The following is a 15970-nucleotide window of genomic DNA, read 5'->3' as shown; positions in this document are numbered from 1 at the left end:
GATAAAGCAATTTTGCCCGCAAATGGATTTGAATGTTGAATAATGTTTGATGATTATAATAATGTATAATTTATAACTTTAGTACATACCCTGCCTGTCCAGTATCGTCATCATAGCAAGTGTCATCTCCAGGTTCACATTCTGTACAAACATCGCCATGATCAGTACAGGATGCAATGCTTAATGAAATAACACGACCATTTCTGGTGGCAGTTAGTTTATACCATTCGCCATCTGCTAGGTTTTTATTAGAGTTGGTTATAGCTACAGTTGTTATTGATGTTCTTGATCCACCAAAGGAAAACACTGGTTTTCCTCCCAGTAATTCAATAGCAATAAAGTCTGATCTTCCACCTGTTTGAATGCCGTAATTATAAAGTAATAATGCGTCAGGTTTAGTAGTAGCAAATATAATAGTAATATCATTAGTTGAAGCATCCAGTGCTGGGAACTGCATAAATGATAATTCATTAAATCCAAATGTTGCACTTTCACAATGTGTACCATAGCGGCCATTTGTACAACTACATTTATATCCAGGTTTTAAACTTATACATATACCTCCATGTAAACATGGATTAGGCCTACATGAATCCACTAATGCTTCACACTGATTCCCACGATAACCAGGACGACAGAGACAAAAGAATGAATTTCTATCGGCACTTTCTTTACAAGATCCACCATTTTTACATGGATTATTATTACAGACGTCATCTCTTTCTATTTCACATGTTTTTCCTTCTCGTCGTGTCGGGCAATTGCAAATAAAGTCATGTCCTTGTTTTCGGCATTGTCCACCAAAACGACATGGATTTGGAGAACATGGGTCTTGTCTCTTCTCACAGTTACTTCCAATAAATCCATCGCTACAGAGACATTTATATTCGTGATTTATTAATGGCGATGCAAGTATTAATGTAGAACTTTCCGTTATTTTGGTTTCTTCTAGTACTCTAATAGAATCTGTACAAAGGCCGCCATTCATGCATTGATGAGAAGCACATGGAAAATACGGGACAATTATTTGACGTTTTAATAATTTGGATATTTCTCCTTGTTTGGATTTTAAATACTTTTCTGTATTTTCTCTTTTAAATATTGAATTATTACCTTTAGATACTAGAGTCAAATCCAAATTTCTAGTTACTTCGTTTATACTATACAAATAAATGCTTTCTTTGTTTTGAAGTCCTGTCTTCAAAGTTTCAAGTAGGCTACGGTAATAATGTGAAAGAAATTCTGTTGAAGTCATGTTTATAATTTTCATTGTCACAGATTGTACAATTGTAGAATTATCAAAAGAAAAATATTCGACACTAACTGAAGATATAACATCTCTATGTTTACCATCATTGCCTAATACAGAAAATGAATATCCTTGTCCAGGTCTTACAGCAGTGGTATAAAGATCACATCCTTTTCTAATATTTAAAAGATTAAGAGTATTTTCAGTAGTAGACTCTTTGATTATTTTGCATTTATAATCACCGACAATATCTGGATCGTTTGGTTTGACATCAGCTATTTTTTCATTCGGAACTTTATTATTGAAAGCATAAACGAGAATGTGTACTGATCTCGATGTTGGAGGATTATCATTTCTATCTAAAATTTTTATAAAAATAGTGAAATTTGATTTCATTACTGGAACGCCACTGTCTTCAATTTGGATTATAATTTCCAAATTTGGTGTTAATTCTCGATCTATTTTTCTAGTCGTTAAAAGAACTCCAGTATGTTTGTGGACTTTAACGTAACTTTGATGCTTGCCTCCAATAATCGAGTAAGTGAAAGGAGCTCCATTTGGAGGTAAATCTGGATCTTTTGCTGATAATGTTGTAATACTTGTATTAGGTGGTTCATTTTCATATACCATGCCTTCAAAATTTGCTATATCAAATATAGGACCATTATCGTTAATATCTGTTAAAGTTATTTTTACTGTAGCAGTGCCAGTTTGAGGAGGAAAGCCAGTATCAATAGCACCAACTATTAATGAATATGTTGACATTGTTTCTCTATCTAAATGACGTGCAACTTCAATTTCTCCTGTTTGTGGATCTATTTTAAAATCTTGATTACTATTACCTCCAATTATTGAAAAACTAAATTGATTATTCTGTGGACGAACATCTTTATCTACAGCTTTTACTTGAATTACTGTCTGACCTATATCTGCCCCTTCAGAAACATTTGCTTCATAAAAATGAACCAAGAATTCAGGTGGATCATTTCCATCTTGAATAGATATAATTACTTGTGCTTCGTCAGTATCATTCCCATGAATTCCACCAGAGTTTTTAGCTAATACAGTTAGTACTACTCTATTTTGAGTTTCTCTGTCTAAGTATCGGGCAACTCTTATTACTCCGGTTTGTGAATTAATACTAAAACCTTTATCATTGCTGGAACCAACAAAGAGATAGTAAATTACACCATCATCTCCACTGTCTTGATCTGTTGCTTTGATAACTCCTACATTTGTACCCACTTCAGCTGATTCTGATACATCAAAATGAAATACAGGTTGTATAAATTTAGGGAAATATTCATTGACACCTGTTATTTGTACAACTACTTCAGTAAAACTTTGCATAATAGAATCGGGGTTTTCCGCCAATATTTGTAAACTGTACGATGTCTTTTCTTCGTAATCAAATATTTCTTTAGAAAAAATTTCCCCTGTATTTGAATCTATTCGAAATAGTGATGTCATAGAATTTTTTATAAAATACTTGATAATTGCATTTTTTGGTGAATCAATATCCACAGCCGTGACTTTAAATATAAAACTATTAACAGGAGAATTTTCTGGTAAATATGATGCATAATGAGTTTGGTTAAAAAGAGGAGCATTGTCGTTTATATCTGTTAAAATTATTGTCAAAGTAGCGGTTGTTTCTTTAGATTTGAATCCTAAATCTTTAGCAGTTATATTTAATCGATATTCTTGTATTGTGTCATAATCTAAAGAACGGAGGATACTAATCGTTCCTGTAATAGGATGTATCTGAAATTCTTTATCTGTATTTCCAGATGATATTGCATATCGAACTATACCATTAGGTCCATCGTCTTCATCGCTCGCTTTTATTGTCAGGATGGAAGATCCAATAGGTTCATTTTCAGGTACAATTACTTGATAACTTAATGCAGTAAACTTAGGACTGTACATATTTTCACCTGTTACAACAAATGTTAACGTAGTGATATCTGATTGTGGAGGAACTCCTCGATCAACAGCTTTTATTTTCAGCTCATAGTATTGTCCTAAATAATAAAATTGTTTGTTTACAATTATCCAACCCTCTGATTTATCTATTGTAAGATATGTTGTGCCATTTCCATCAACAACATGATATTCTATTTCTGCATTGATACCAAAATCTTTATCATCTTTCGCAGTTAATTTGATAATTTTTTCACCTAATGTGGCATCTTTTGGTATTGGAATAAATGTTTCATGTTCATTGAATTTAGGTGCGTTATTATTAGCATCAACTACATTAATTGTAACTAAGCATTCAGAAGACATCGGAGGTTTTCCATTATCTGTGGCTACTATGATAACTGAATATGTATTTTCAGGTGATTGATTAATAGATGTTCTTTTATAGTTCATCACAAATTTACTCATAATCTCGCCAGTAGCGGGATCAATAGTAAACAAATCGGATGGTTGTTGCAAAGAATAAGAAATTATGGAATTAGGACCTTGTTTATCTCTATCTGTAGCAATTACTTGTCCTACAAAACTGTTTTTCTTTTGAAGTTCGGGAAAATTAAAACTATAGTAAGAATATTCAAATTCTGGAGCATTGTCGTTTTGGTCTTGAATTGTTATTGTCAAAGGTGTTTCAGAACGCCAAGCTCCATCAATAGCTGCGACCTTTAAAATATACTCATCCTGTAATTCTCTATCCAAAGGACGGGCTACAGTAACATTTCCGCTTATAGAATCTATAATAAATTTGTCACCTGGATTTTCTACAAAACTGTATGTAGCATTTGCATTTGAGCCAGAATCTAAATCAGAACTTGTAACTTTAATAACAAAGGATCCTATTTCAGCATTCTCTGTCACATTAACGCTAAAAAGTCTAGTAAATCTCGGTGGGTTATCGTTTTTATCTAAAACTGTAACAACAACTGTTGAAGTGCCTACTAATTGCGGTACACCATGATCTACTGCCTCAACCAGAATTTCATAGTATGGTATTGATTCTCTATCTAAGGCAATATTAGTATATATTTCTCCAGTTTCAGAATCAATTTTAAATGTTTCTTCAAAATCATTAACAAGTCTAAAAGTTATTCTACCGTTTTCGTTTGAATCATCATCATGAGCGTCAATTTTAATGAGAAACTGAGGAGGAGATTCCTCTTCTGGTATTGTAGCGTTATATAAAATGTTTTCAATTATTGGAGGATTATCATTGGCATCAGTTACTTTTATCTCTATTTCAATAAAAGATTTCAGTGGTGGGTTATCAGAGTCACGCACTTCAAACCACACTTCATATAGAGGCATCGTTTCGTAATCAAGACCTTTTCCAGTAATAAATACTTCACCACTAATAGGCTCTATTCTCAAAGCATCGCCTATGTTACCACCAGCAATCGCATATTGTAACAATCCTATTGGACCTTTTTTAGGAGATGTTGCAGACAATCTAGTCACTAAAACACCTTCGGGTGTATCTTCAGAAAAAGTAAATGTTAATTTGTTTGTAACAGTGAATTTAGGAAAGTTTTTTACTGATTTAGGTATAAGTATTAGTTCTGCACTACTCTGTCTGGGATTATTGCCACTATCGGTAGCAATTATTAGTAGATTGAATGTAGTCCTACTGTTACTCACAAATTTAACAATATTTTCTTTAGCTTTTATCACACCCGTTTCACTATTTATATTAAACAAGTTATGATGTTCTCCTTTTAGACTATAAACAATTTTTTTATTCAAACCAATATCATTATCTTTAGCCTTAACTCCAAACACAAAATCATCTTTCATAGTCCGTTCTGAAATATGTGCTTCATATACAGGATGCGCAAATGTAGGAGTATTGTCGTTTTCATCTTCAACAATAATTGTAAGATTAGCAGTGGCAGTTCGTGGATCAGTCGTAGATGAATCTTGTGCCATAATTATAAGATAATAGATATCCCATTCTTCTCTGTCTAATGTAGCATTTGTAGAAATAGTGCCCTTTGATGGATCTATTATAAATCTCTCTGATTTATCGCCAAATAAACTATATCTAATCTTTGCGTTATTGCCAAGATCCTTATCAGTAGCTTTAGGATAAAGAATAATTGTTCCTGGAGGTAAATTTTCTTTCACTGTGGTTTTGTAACTTTGTCGTTCAAAATCGGGACTGTTATCGTTGACATCTTGTACAACTATTTTTACAGTGCCAGATCCAGTAAGAGGCGGTGAGCCTGTAAAATATATATAAACCCATTTAAATTAACTACAATAAATATCTTTTATAAATACTATAGACAGCCCTGGATACAATCAGTTTATGCTGCGACAGTGATTTTATTCTCGCGGTATTTACTCGTCTGTAAATTTTTTGGTTGTATACTATAGAAGTATAATTTTTAACAGCTTCCTTTTAAAATAAATTTTGTGGGTTATTTAAAAGGACATATTATTCACAGGTAATAAAATCAGGGTCACAGTCAGTTTAATATTTCTACTAATATATCTATAATTCTTAAAAAAAATCTCATCAAAATATAATACAACTGCAGAATTCTCGTTGTTTATATATTTTGTTATTGACATATATTGATTAAGAAATAGCTCAGAGAGAAAGTAAATTTCATCGAGAGTACTTTTAAATAAAAATACTCAAAAATCTAATCAAATTAATATTTTTGAGTACCCATATTTCTTAAAAAATAATTTTTAATCCAATAGAAATTGTATACTAAATCGATCATGTTTCTTGGGAAAACTTATTAAGATTTACGTGAATTATTGTTGAATTTTTGATCGATATACACTTTCCTTTATGTGCTATATCATCATCATATCATCCATTAACTATCCATTGCACAGCTTAAGTCTCCACTATAAAGAGGGATTTGCCAGTAGTTATAACATTATGCTATACATTATAAGATAATTATGTAGTATTCAGTATTTCAACTTACCGGTATCCATTGCAACTAGAGCTAATGTATATTCATCTTGTGATTCTCTGTCTAATGTTCTCAATAACGAAATTTGCCCAGAAGAAGCATTTATTTTAAAAAGATCAGCATCGCCTTCTTTAATAAAATAACGTACTTGATTGTTAAATGGTGGTGAATCAGCATCGTATGCTTGAATTGTTATTATGTATCCACCATTAGGTGGGATTACATTTTCCATTACATATGCTAAGTATGGTGAATCTAAGAAAGTGGGCGGATTATCATTAATATCTTGTATAGAAATAGATATTTCAGCCGTATCAAATCTAATATCATCTTTGGCGCAATCTTCAGCTCTAATCGTGAGAATATAACGAGATTTTCTTTCAAAATTCAGGTTTTTAGCTACTCTGACTATACCCGTATCTTCACTGATACTGAAATCTCTATTTTCATCACCAGATGCTATTGAGTATCTTACTCTACCATTAGCACCTTCGTCAACATCAGTTGCTGAAACCTATAAGATGAAGAAAAACACTATATCAATATAATGTAATTATTTAAATAATTATAACTGTTCAGATCATCAGAAAATATTTGTGTGATAAAAATAAAATAATAAATAAAGGACAGAGCGTCCACTCTCATAACCAACAGCCTAAATGGTCGCGTACAACGCGGTTTCAGAGATGTTTTCTCCCACGAACACTCAGGTTATGGAATGAGGTCCCTGCCGAGGTTTTCCCAAGAGACTACAGTATGGGGTTCTTCAAAAGGGGGGTAAAGAGGTTTCTTCAGGGTCGGCAACGCGCATGTAATACCTCTGGTATTGCAGGCGTTCATAGGTTAAGGTAACCGCTTACCATTAGGTGGGCCGTATGCTTGTTTGTCACCTCAGTGGTATAAAAAAAATAAAAATATTAATAATTACATATTTTTTAAATAAGGAATATCTATATGTAAACTTATCTATATACAAATATCAATGCTCCAACATAATTTTATTGGAGGTATATCTAAATATAAACTAATATTATAAAGAGGAAAGGTTTTTTGTGTATAACGAATGAACTTAAACAATACTTAAAAAATTTTTACGTATAGAAAGCTACATTATTAGCAAGTAACATGGGCTATATTTTATGAAAAAAAAAAAAACGGTCAAGAGTGAATTAAACTAATTTGTCGTGAGTTCTTTACAAAAATGTTACTAAAAAAGTTTTTATTTTGTTTAGATGAAAAAATATTCGAATGTGATATACGCTCACTATTGCTTTAAAATTACATTGAAATGCTAATAGACATAAAACCAATAATTATTCACATTCCCATCAGTTGACTAAGCATGGCGCTAAAAATCTACTTAAAAATTAATGGCCTCAGTAGTGCTGAAGAGTATTAATATATATTGAAATACTACTACTTATGTACAAAATATAAATATACATACTTAAATAATAATATATATGTAAACAAATCTAAAAAATACATAAATATAGAGTATATACAATTTCAATATTTTACAAAACAATCTTAATCATGGTACGGTAGAAAGATAATATGATTTTAACCTTTTTTAAAGAAATTAATGGAGGGACTACCTTGAATGTATAAACGGAGTTTATTTTATAGCTGTGCAGTAGTTTCAAAACCCTAGAATGATTTAGGCAAAGACGTCTGGGTCTTGAGGGAAGAAGTAACAATTAGAACCGGAAAAGAAGGTACAGGATTTGGGATTAGTCAGGATATTATAAAGTATAGACAGAATATGTATTTCATAACGACGTCGAACAGTGAGAGAGCAAACTTAAACAATCATGAAATTCAGAAATGTGATTATATTTGAGCAAACAAAAGACAAATCCAATCGCTAAATTTTGTAAGCGTTTAAATATTTATAATTTATTTAGTAATATATGTAGGTCAATGGTATGTAAAATAATTTTAAAATTTAAATTGTATTAGTAATTATTGAGGTATAACGCCGTGACAGACGGATAAACGGACGGACTGATGAACAAAGTTACACAATTACTTTGTACTTTGTTGGTACGAAAACCTAAAAAAAATGGCCAAAGCCGGAGCAAGTCGCTAGTACAAACAAAACAATAGATAAGTATCCTGTTTTCATTGAAAAATCTTACTTGTAATACGTTGGCGCCGATGCTAGCATTTTCTGGAACAGAAGCACTGTATTGTTTTGGATCAAAAACTGGACTATTATCATTTTCATCAAGAATGTTAATTTGTAATTTTGTTTTAGTAACATTAGGCGGATCTCCTCTGTCTTTAGCAGTCACTGTTACAATGTAGCTAGACTTTAATTCTCTATCAAGTCTACCAGTTGCTCGTAATATTCCATCAACATTTCCCAATGAAAAATAGCTGTTTACATCAGAATCCGGATTTATAAAATACTCGACATATCCATTTCTTCCTTCGTCTTTATCAACAGCTTTTATGGTCATCACTACTGTATTCAGTGGTATATTTTCCGATACTGTTGTTGTATTTGGGGTTACGAATTCCGGAGACATGTCATTCACATCCTTTAGTTGAACGGTTACCTGTAATGAACCGTTACTACTTATCGACTTTTATAATTTGAATCACAAAACATTCTGTAGTGTCGAATTAGTTAAAAAGGCTAATTCGCAATTTTTTCTAAATTATGCGCGAAATTAATAACAATGATGCTGCTAGAACTATAGTAAAATTGACACTAACGTCTAACTAATCTCAAAAAAATGAAACCTGTCTTCATATAAACTCAAAATTATTACAAATAAACTTTACTTAGTAAATAACATGCCGCAGTTAAAGCTTATTTTAAAGCGACAGGTGTTTAAATTAGTGATGTTTAATGTTTATGAATAACAATAGTTATTTACCTGAACGGTAGAAGAAAGCTGTGGCTCAGGAGGTTTTGCTGAATCTTTAGCCGTGACAATTAAATTATATACAGAGATTGTCTCTCTATCCAACAAGTTTTCGGTATAAATAGTACCGTTATTAGTTATCATAAAATCGTGGCCATCATCTCCAGATGTAATTGTATAGCTTAATTTACCATTTAAACCTGTAAATTATCGAAATACGTTATACTTAGTATACATGTTAGATCACAAGGTTAACATTAGTGTTTCTTTATACTTACAACAACTTCAGAAATCCTATTGCTGAATTAACATAAATTCTTAAGCTATTATTTCATTATTGTTGGTATTTCTTTAAAAGATGTGTAATATAAAGTTTACTGCAACTATTATATTTTAATCAAATGTTCGATTAACTTAATTAAATGGAGAAGGAATAGTATGTTATATAATAGTATCGCCAATTTTGAACAATTAATTATGGTTGTTTTATCCATTTTACCAATTTTTAGAAGTCTCCTTTTTTATAGAATATGTGAAATACTAAGTAGCATAAAAAAATACATTTTTTATATTTAAAAGAAATCCAAGTAAATTGAACTTAATATGAATATCCATGGAGTCCATAATAATTATTAGTCTTATATGATTACCTGAATCCATGTCAGTGGCACTTATTGTGACAACGGAAGTCCCAATTGGTACATCTTCCAGTATTTCATTTGAGAAACTCATTGGATCAAAAATTGGAGCATTATCATTGAGATCAATTACATTCACGTAAACTGTGACAGTTCCTGACAGGGATGGATGACCGTTATCTTGAGCTTGAGCAACCAAAATATAGTGCTGCGTCTGAAATAAAAAAATATACATATATGTATGTATAAATCATAAATAATGTGGCATAATCATGGCATCTATTTATATTAATGATTAAATAAAACTTTTGAAATTAAAGTAAATGCACCTACTTATATTTATTACGATAATAAAGTACAAATAATAATACATAATTAAAGAGTAAGTATAACGATAGGCCGTGAAAGTCTCGGCATACACTAGACCTCCCCTTCCTGACCCGTTGGTGACGTAAAAAGTGTCTAAGGGAGAGCAAAGAATGGGCTGCAACGTCCCTCTCAAAAGATCTCTAAAGCCTAACTGTGGTTGCCAATTCGCCTGCCACTATGCTTGGCAATTACTGGCAAAACCTCCCAAGGGAGAGGCTTATGTTCAGCAGTGGACAGTTAAAGGCTGATATGAGTATAACGATTAAAACTTATTAATTTACTTATATTGTTTGTATAATTTATAAATATATCAATTATAGTGATATAAAATTAATAAGACAGGTTCTCGAGTGGCGACTCCGTACGGGCAAACGCAGTGTAGGACGACACCCCACTAGATGGAGTAACGACCTCAAATGCAATGCAGGGGATCTGTGGATGCAGATGGCTGAGAACCGTTCCTTATGGCAGTCTATGTGGGAGGCCTAAGTCCAGCAGTGGACGGGTAATGGCTGAAATGATGATGATGATTAATATAATAGCTGTAATTAATATTTAGTTACTATCTTTATTATCTATATTTATTGGTATTTCTGATACTGTATTTACTGTGTTTCGGATATGGCAAAATGCTTAAATAGTAGTTTCTCTACAGATTATACTATTTCTTCAAAAAGGATATATTAAGGTTTCTTTAGGGTCGGTAACGCACACCCCTAGTGTTGCAGATGTCCATAGGCTATAGTGACCTTTTACCATCAGACGGACTGCATGCTTATTTGCCACAGTGGTATAGTGGTATAAAAAATATTAATATTACATATAATAGTAATGATTAAAAAGGATACTTAATAAAATTTAATTCATTGCAACAAAATCTGAAAATTAAATATCGAAGTACGAGTAAGTATAAACCTTAGTAATAATATTACACGAGCGATGCTGGTATTCAGATTTTCCATATAATAGGACTGTAAAGCTTCCCAGCTATGACGAGCTCCCTCATTCGCGAACCATGAAGCGAGATGGCGATTAAAAAAACAAGCAGTGGTCGCGGAATCCGGCCCGGGGATGTTTTGTGGACGGTCGCTTTGTAAGACATTGTTCAAGCCTTAATTTCGATGGCGGATCGAGTGGCCAAATGCCGAATATGATGCGCGACGCGAAAAAACTATACTGGGATGAAATTAACAGCTCTCTAGTGGGGTACGGAGAATTGGCAGGCGGTCGAGCAAACGAATGTACGCGAGGAATTGCTTTACTAATTAGAAGATTTGGTTGACTCGATGAGTCTCAGATGAAGCGTTCACTCACGCTAAAAGTGAGCTTTAAGGCTCTAATATAAAACATCATTATTACAACAATGGTGCACAATTTTTTTTAATAAATAATAGAAGTAAAGTAGTAGAATAAATCAAATAACAATATGTTTTGTCATGTTACTATGTGTAAATACGCGTGTAGTGCAATTATTGAAGAAAATTTAGTAAATATGATACAATGATATGGTATTAATCTTATCATATATATTTAATTGTGTATGACTAGACATAAAAAATATTATAATTTAAATATTAAAAAAAATGACTTTGCTTGTAATATGTTGGATGTAGAAAGAAATTTGTAAATACAAAGTAAAAAGTCTGCATACAATACAAGTTTTGATTTATGTCCACGAGAATTTAACGACATGCTTACAATGTTAGAACACTATTGATGAGTATAAGATGGTAAGATAGTTACGAGTACATTTAAAGTTGCCACAAAAACTGGATAAATAGGCTTATAAACTGTCAACCGCAATGTCGCTACATCTATCTAAATGTGAATATTGTGCAACGCATACTTATTACTTAATTATGATGCAACGATGCATTCTTTAACAAATTATAATAGATATAATATTTTTAAAGATGTAAATGTTTAGATATTTACGAATACAATTACGAAGGAACAGAAAAATTTAGCACAGCTTATGGCTCTCTTGGTGGAAAATGATAACGGTCGCCTTTAGACATGATCAGAATTATAAACATCACAGAAGAATATTCTGTATTGTGATGTTCCTGGCACTCCTCATGCATTGCTTTTTTTGCCTCTGTACCATGTACTTTCACTGCAATTTCTTACTGTTCAAAGTAATATACAATTGTGCAAATATAGCTATTTCGCAGCTGCACCATGGATAGGACTAATAGAAAGACGGTGAAGCAACACTCGTACTCTACTTTTGTACAAATAAATAATAAATGAATAGCATTGCATATATTACTCAACGCCAGCTAGTCTCAAACTAAACAAGTCTGTAATATTAGTCAGTTCAGTAGAGTTATATTTTCAATTCATAACATTACGATGAACGGCTTATGTCACATAAATGTATCCGTAATCTTTTCATATAGTGGCGGTCTTTTATTAAAATCTTGCTCAGGGCTAACAATCTTTTGTTTTGAAATTGCACATCTTGTCTATAGCATGCAATATTTTATACAACAATAGTAATAAATTTTACTAACTTCCATGTAATATATAAGGGATGAAGAATGAAGATATATTTTATAAAACTCTAATCGTTTCAATATCCTTGGACTTAAAGTTTTTTTTTTTTTATAATAAATTATCGTTTTAACGTTCCGTTATGACAAAAATTGACAGAAATAATAATTTCTATATGTCTAAATATTTTTCTGAGTATATATAAAATGATATTTACATTTATACTTTGTATCTACATGTTCTTAATTTAATCTCCTTATTCATAAACGTCAAATGTACTAATATTTATTAATTGCAGCATTGTCTTTCTTTATTAATTTACGAATAGTGTGATACAATATTATTATACATAAATTGGGGACTTTTTCATATTGTTATCAATTAGAACTTAACTTTCAATAATATTTATTGATAAATTATTTTTTAAGAAACTGTAACTTTTATCAGTGTGTTCATATAAAAATAAGAAAAAAATATATATAAATGAGGAACAAAAATAAAATGAAGCATAGGGTTCAGGGCCGTTTCTTATGACAATCTATGGAAGAGAAAGTTTATAGAGGTCTATCAGATTAGCAGTGCTGACTTTAAATTTCTGCAATAATGATAATAATTTGGAAAATGTGGAATTTGTAGAACGTGATATACTAATAGCTTTAGATTTGTAAATATGACTATATTTGTTTATACCTCACAAAACTGACTGCAATTATAATGTGTACACAATAAAAAAAAACAATGAATACGACTACATTTATTATGGTATTAATAACAACTTTAGGACTTTTGTAATGCTAAGACCCATCGTCGTTCAGTAGAGCAGCTTTATGTCTTCAACGGTCAACGCCCCTTTAGATCTATGTTAAGATAATTCTTTCGACCGCAATGTATGGCCCGAAGCACTCAGGGGCAGCGTCAGGCGGACGTGAATACCTACCTACCTACTCTAAAAATAACTTCCACTTGCTCTTGTAAACGCACCTTTGATGGTATATTTTTCACTGTTACAAAGTAACGATGCAGGATTGTAAAAATTGCAAGCACGATTTATGTACATAAATAAAAGAAAAAATGTTTTCCCATATAATATAAACCAACATATATATTCCAACAATGATGGAACTCCCAAGAGCACAGAATACTTATTCACTATTCGAAACAACTTATTATTATAATTTCTTAGTTATAGTATGACCTTCTTTAATAATAAAGATGTAATATATATAAGCAAGTAACATACGCTATATGTAAAATGATTTTTTACGAATATTACAATAATATAAACCAAATTATCAAAAATTTTTCCTTTACAGCTAATATAAAATATTAATTTATCTTTCTATCTATCTGTGTAAAGCTGGAAGCGTGGTTCGTTAGTTTTTTATAGAAATAAATTTTATAAAATTAATTATATTGACGATTAATTATTTGATTTTAATGTTTGATCAATATGGAAATGATAACAAAAATTATCGATTTTAATATTTTTGATCGCAAATTAAAACAAGAACAGTTTTATTAAAGAAAGTTACAATTCGTCTATCCTGTACAAACTTATAACTTATAATATTCCATACAATGTGACTGACAGAGATTAGTCAGATTAATTTATAACAGTTTAAACAATTATAATTAGTTCACAGAGCCGCCTTATAGTAACTAATAATAAATCTTATGCCGTATTATGGTCTGAGAAAAATTCTTAAAGATTAGACTCGAATGCCAATAAGTATGAGGGTGATGCTTTAAACACACTTTAAACTCACAACTTCACTTAAGATCACTTTGTAAACAGGTGTGACCTGTAATGTATATGTATATATATATATATATATATATATATATATATATATATATATATATATATATATATATATATATATATATATATATATATAGATAACACAAGTACAATGCTACAGATCATAAGAATTGAGATATTGCTTCAAACGCCAACTAAATTGCATTGCTTTTTTAATCTTTCAAATTATTAGTTTTGAGATGCAAAATAATGATAAAATACTGGTTCAGATTTTTTTAGATAAAACTCACGTACATTTAATTATAATATAAAGCATTCCAATTAACTTACCTCTTCATAGTCCAATCGTGTAGTCAACGTAAACACTCCAGTTTGTGGATTCAAAGAAAATACATCGTTGGCCCAATCCGATATAACGGTGTACGTCAGCTGTGCATTGGAACCAGAATCCAAGTCCATAGCTGCCACTGTGCCTACTATTGAACCTCTAGCGGCATTCTCGGGTATGTTGAAGGAGTACGCGTTCTCTTTAAAGGTTGGAGGGTTGTCGTTTGTATCCGTGATCTGAAATTTTCGAATTTCTTTACATTTTTTGTCTGGAATCACTTGTGCGAGCGTTGCATATAAATATGTAATGTACTCGTAAACATTAGTACTTTGACAGTGTGTCATTAAAAAATATATATATTAACTATTTTTACAACAATCTACATTTAAAGAATCAATTACAAACAGAAACCCTTAAAATCTTTATTTGATAATTATTAACTAACCTGCACTATTATTGAAACATCCGTAAACTGCACTCCGTCGTCAGCTCTTACCACAATATGGTACTCCGATATAGTTTCTCTATCCAAAGGGTCTTTAAGTGTAAGCAATCCAGTATTTGAATCCAAATGGAATGGCACCAGTTCTTCCGTCTGAATACTATACACAATACTACCGATAGTGTCCGGATCTTCAGCGATGATAGTGGCAATGCGTTGACCTGGAGCAAGGTCTTCGGAAGCAAGGTAAGCTGTTGGTATATTCTTGAATTCTGGCGGACTGTCATTTTTGTCCAGAATTATAACTTCCACCTGGAAATAATGAAAATTATATGCATTAGTTGTCACTGTTTAAGCGATTACAAAAAGAAATGGTGATCAAAGGGAGATTTTCGTTTTATTTTATATTCATTATGATAAAAAAAAATTATAACTTCAAAGTCATTATTTTAAAAGGATTGTGAATTACCGCCTAAAGTGTATATGTTTTATAAAATTTCCTACATTGGAAATGGTTTTATAAATAAAATTTAAGCTTTTATTGATGTCTTATGAAGGCGTAAGAATCTTTTTGAGAAAGTTTATATAATATCAAAAAATAAATTTAAATTGAAAAATATTTGTATTGATAATTACATACTATTCCTAGTAAGTATGCATTCTTTATGCAAGTATGAAGTAATGAAAGGAAATTCAAGATTAATAAATTGGGATTTTAACAAAACAGTCACATGGGAGGCTAGACGTTGTTTTATTTATGAGACTGGTATACAATCGACTACCTTAAAACATATCTATAAAAACAAGACCCAATTAATAATTCTAAAAATGCAGCTGGTCAGTGGCGTCGACGAAATGAGCGTCACAGTGAATGCAGATGAATAACAAAATTTTCTTTGC

The 15970-nt window shown here is 31.4% G+C and overlaps 1 protein-coding gene across 1 annotated transcript in view; it reads right to left on the bottom strand.

Moving 5' to 3' along the window:
* The window catches only part of LOC113512625 (cadherin-related tumor suppressor), a 135873-nt gene that overhangs the window by 3675 nt on the left and 116228 nt on the right, over nucleotides 1-15970 (bottom strand). Inside the window, exons 2-8 of the mRNA XM_031914837.2 lie at nucleotides 15074-15382; nucleotides 14631-14864; nucleotides 9686-9887; nucleotides 9048-9235; nucleotides 8301-8723; nucleotides 6172-6673; nucleotides 90-5448 (exon numbers count right to left, since the gene is read on the bottom strand). Of these exons, the coding sequence (XP_031770697.2) occupies nucleotides 90-5448; nucleotides 6172-6673; nucleotides 8301-8723; nucleotides 9048-9235; nucleotides 9686-9887; nucleotides 14631-14864; nucleotides 15074-15382 (7217 nt within the window). The remainder of the gene's footprint in view (nucleotides 1-89; nucleotides 5449-6171; nucleotides 6674-8300; nucleotides 8724-9047; nucleotides 9236-9685; nucleotides 9888-14630; nucleotides 14865-15073; nucleotides 15383-15970) is intronic.

Source organism: Galleria mellonella, unplaced genomic scaffold, assembly GCF_026898425.1.
Source record: "Galleria mellonella isolate WM207_F2 unplaced genomic scaffold, CSIRO_AGI_GalMel_v1 utg64, whole genome shotgun sequence".
Classification (NCBI taxonomy): Eukaryota; Metazoa; Arthropoda; class Insecta; order Lepidoptera; family Pyralidae; genus Galleria; species Galleria mellonella.
The sequence above is the reverse complement of the archived record's forward strand: the minus strand, read 5'-3'. Positions and strand labels throughout refer to the sequence as shown.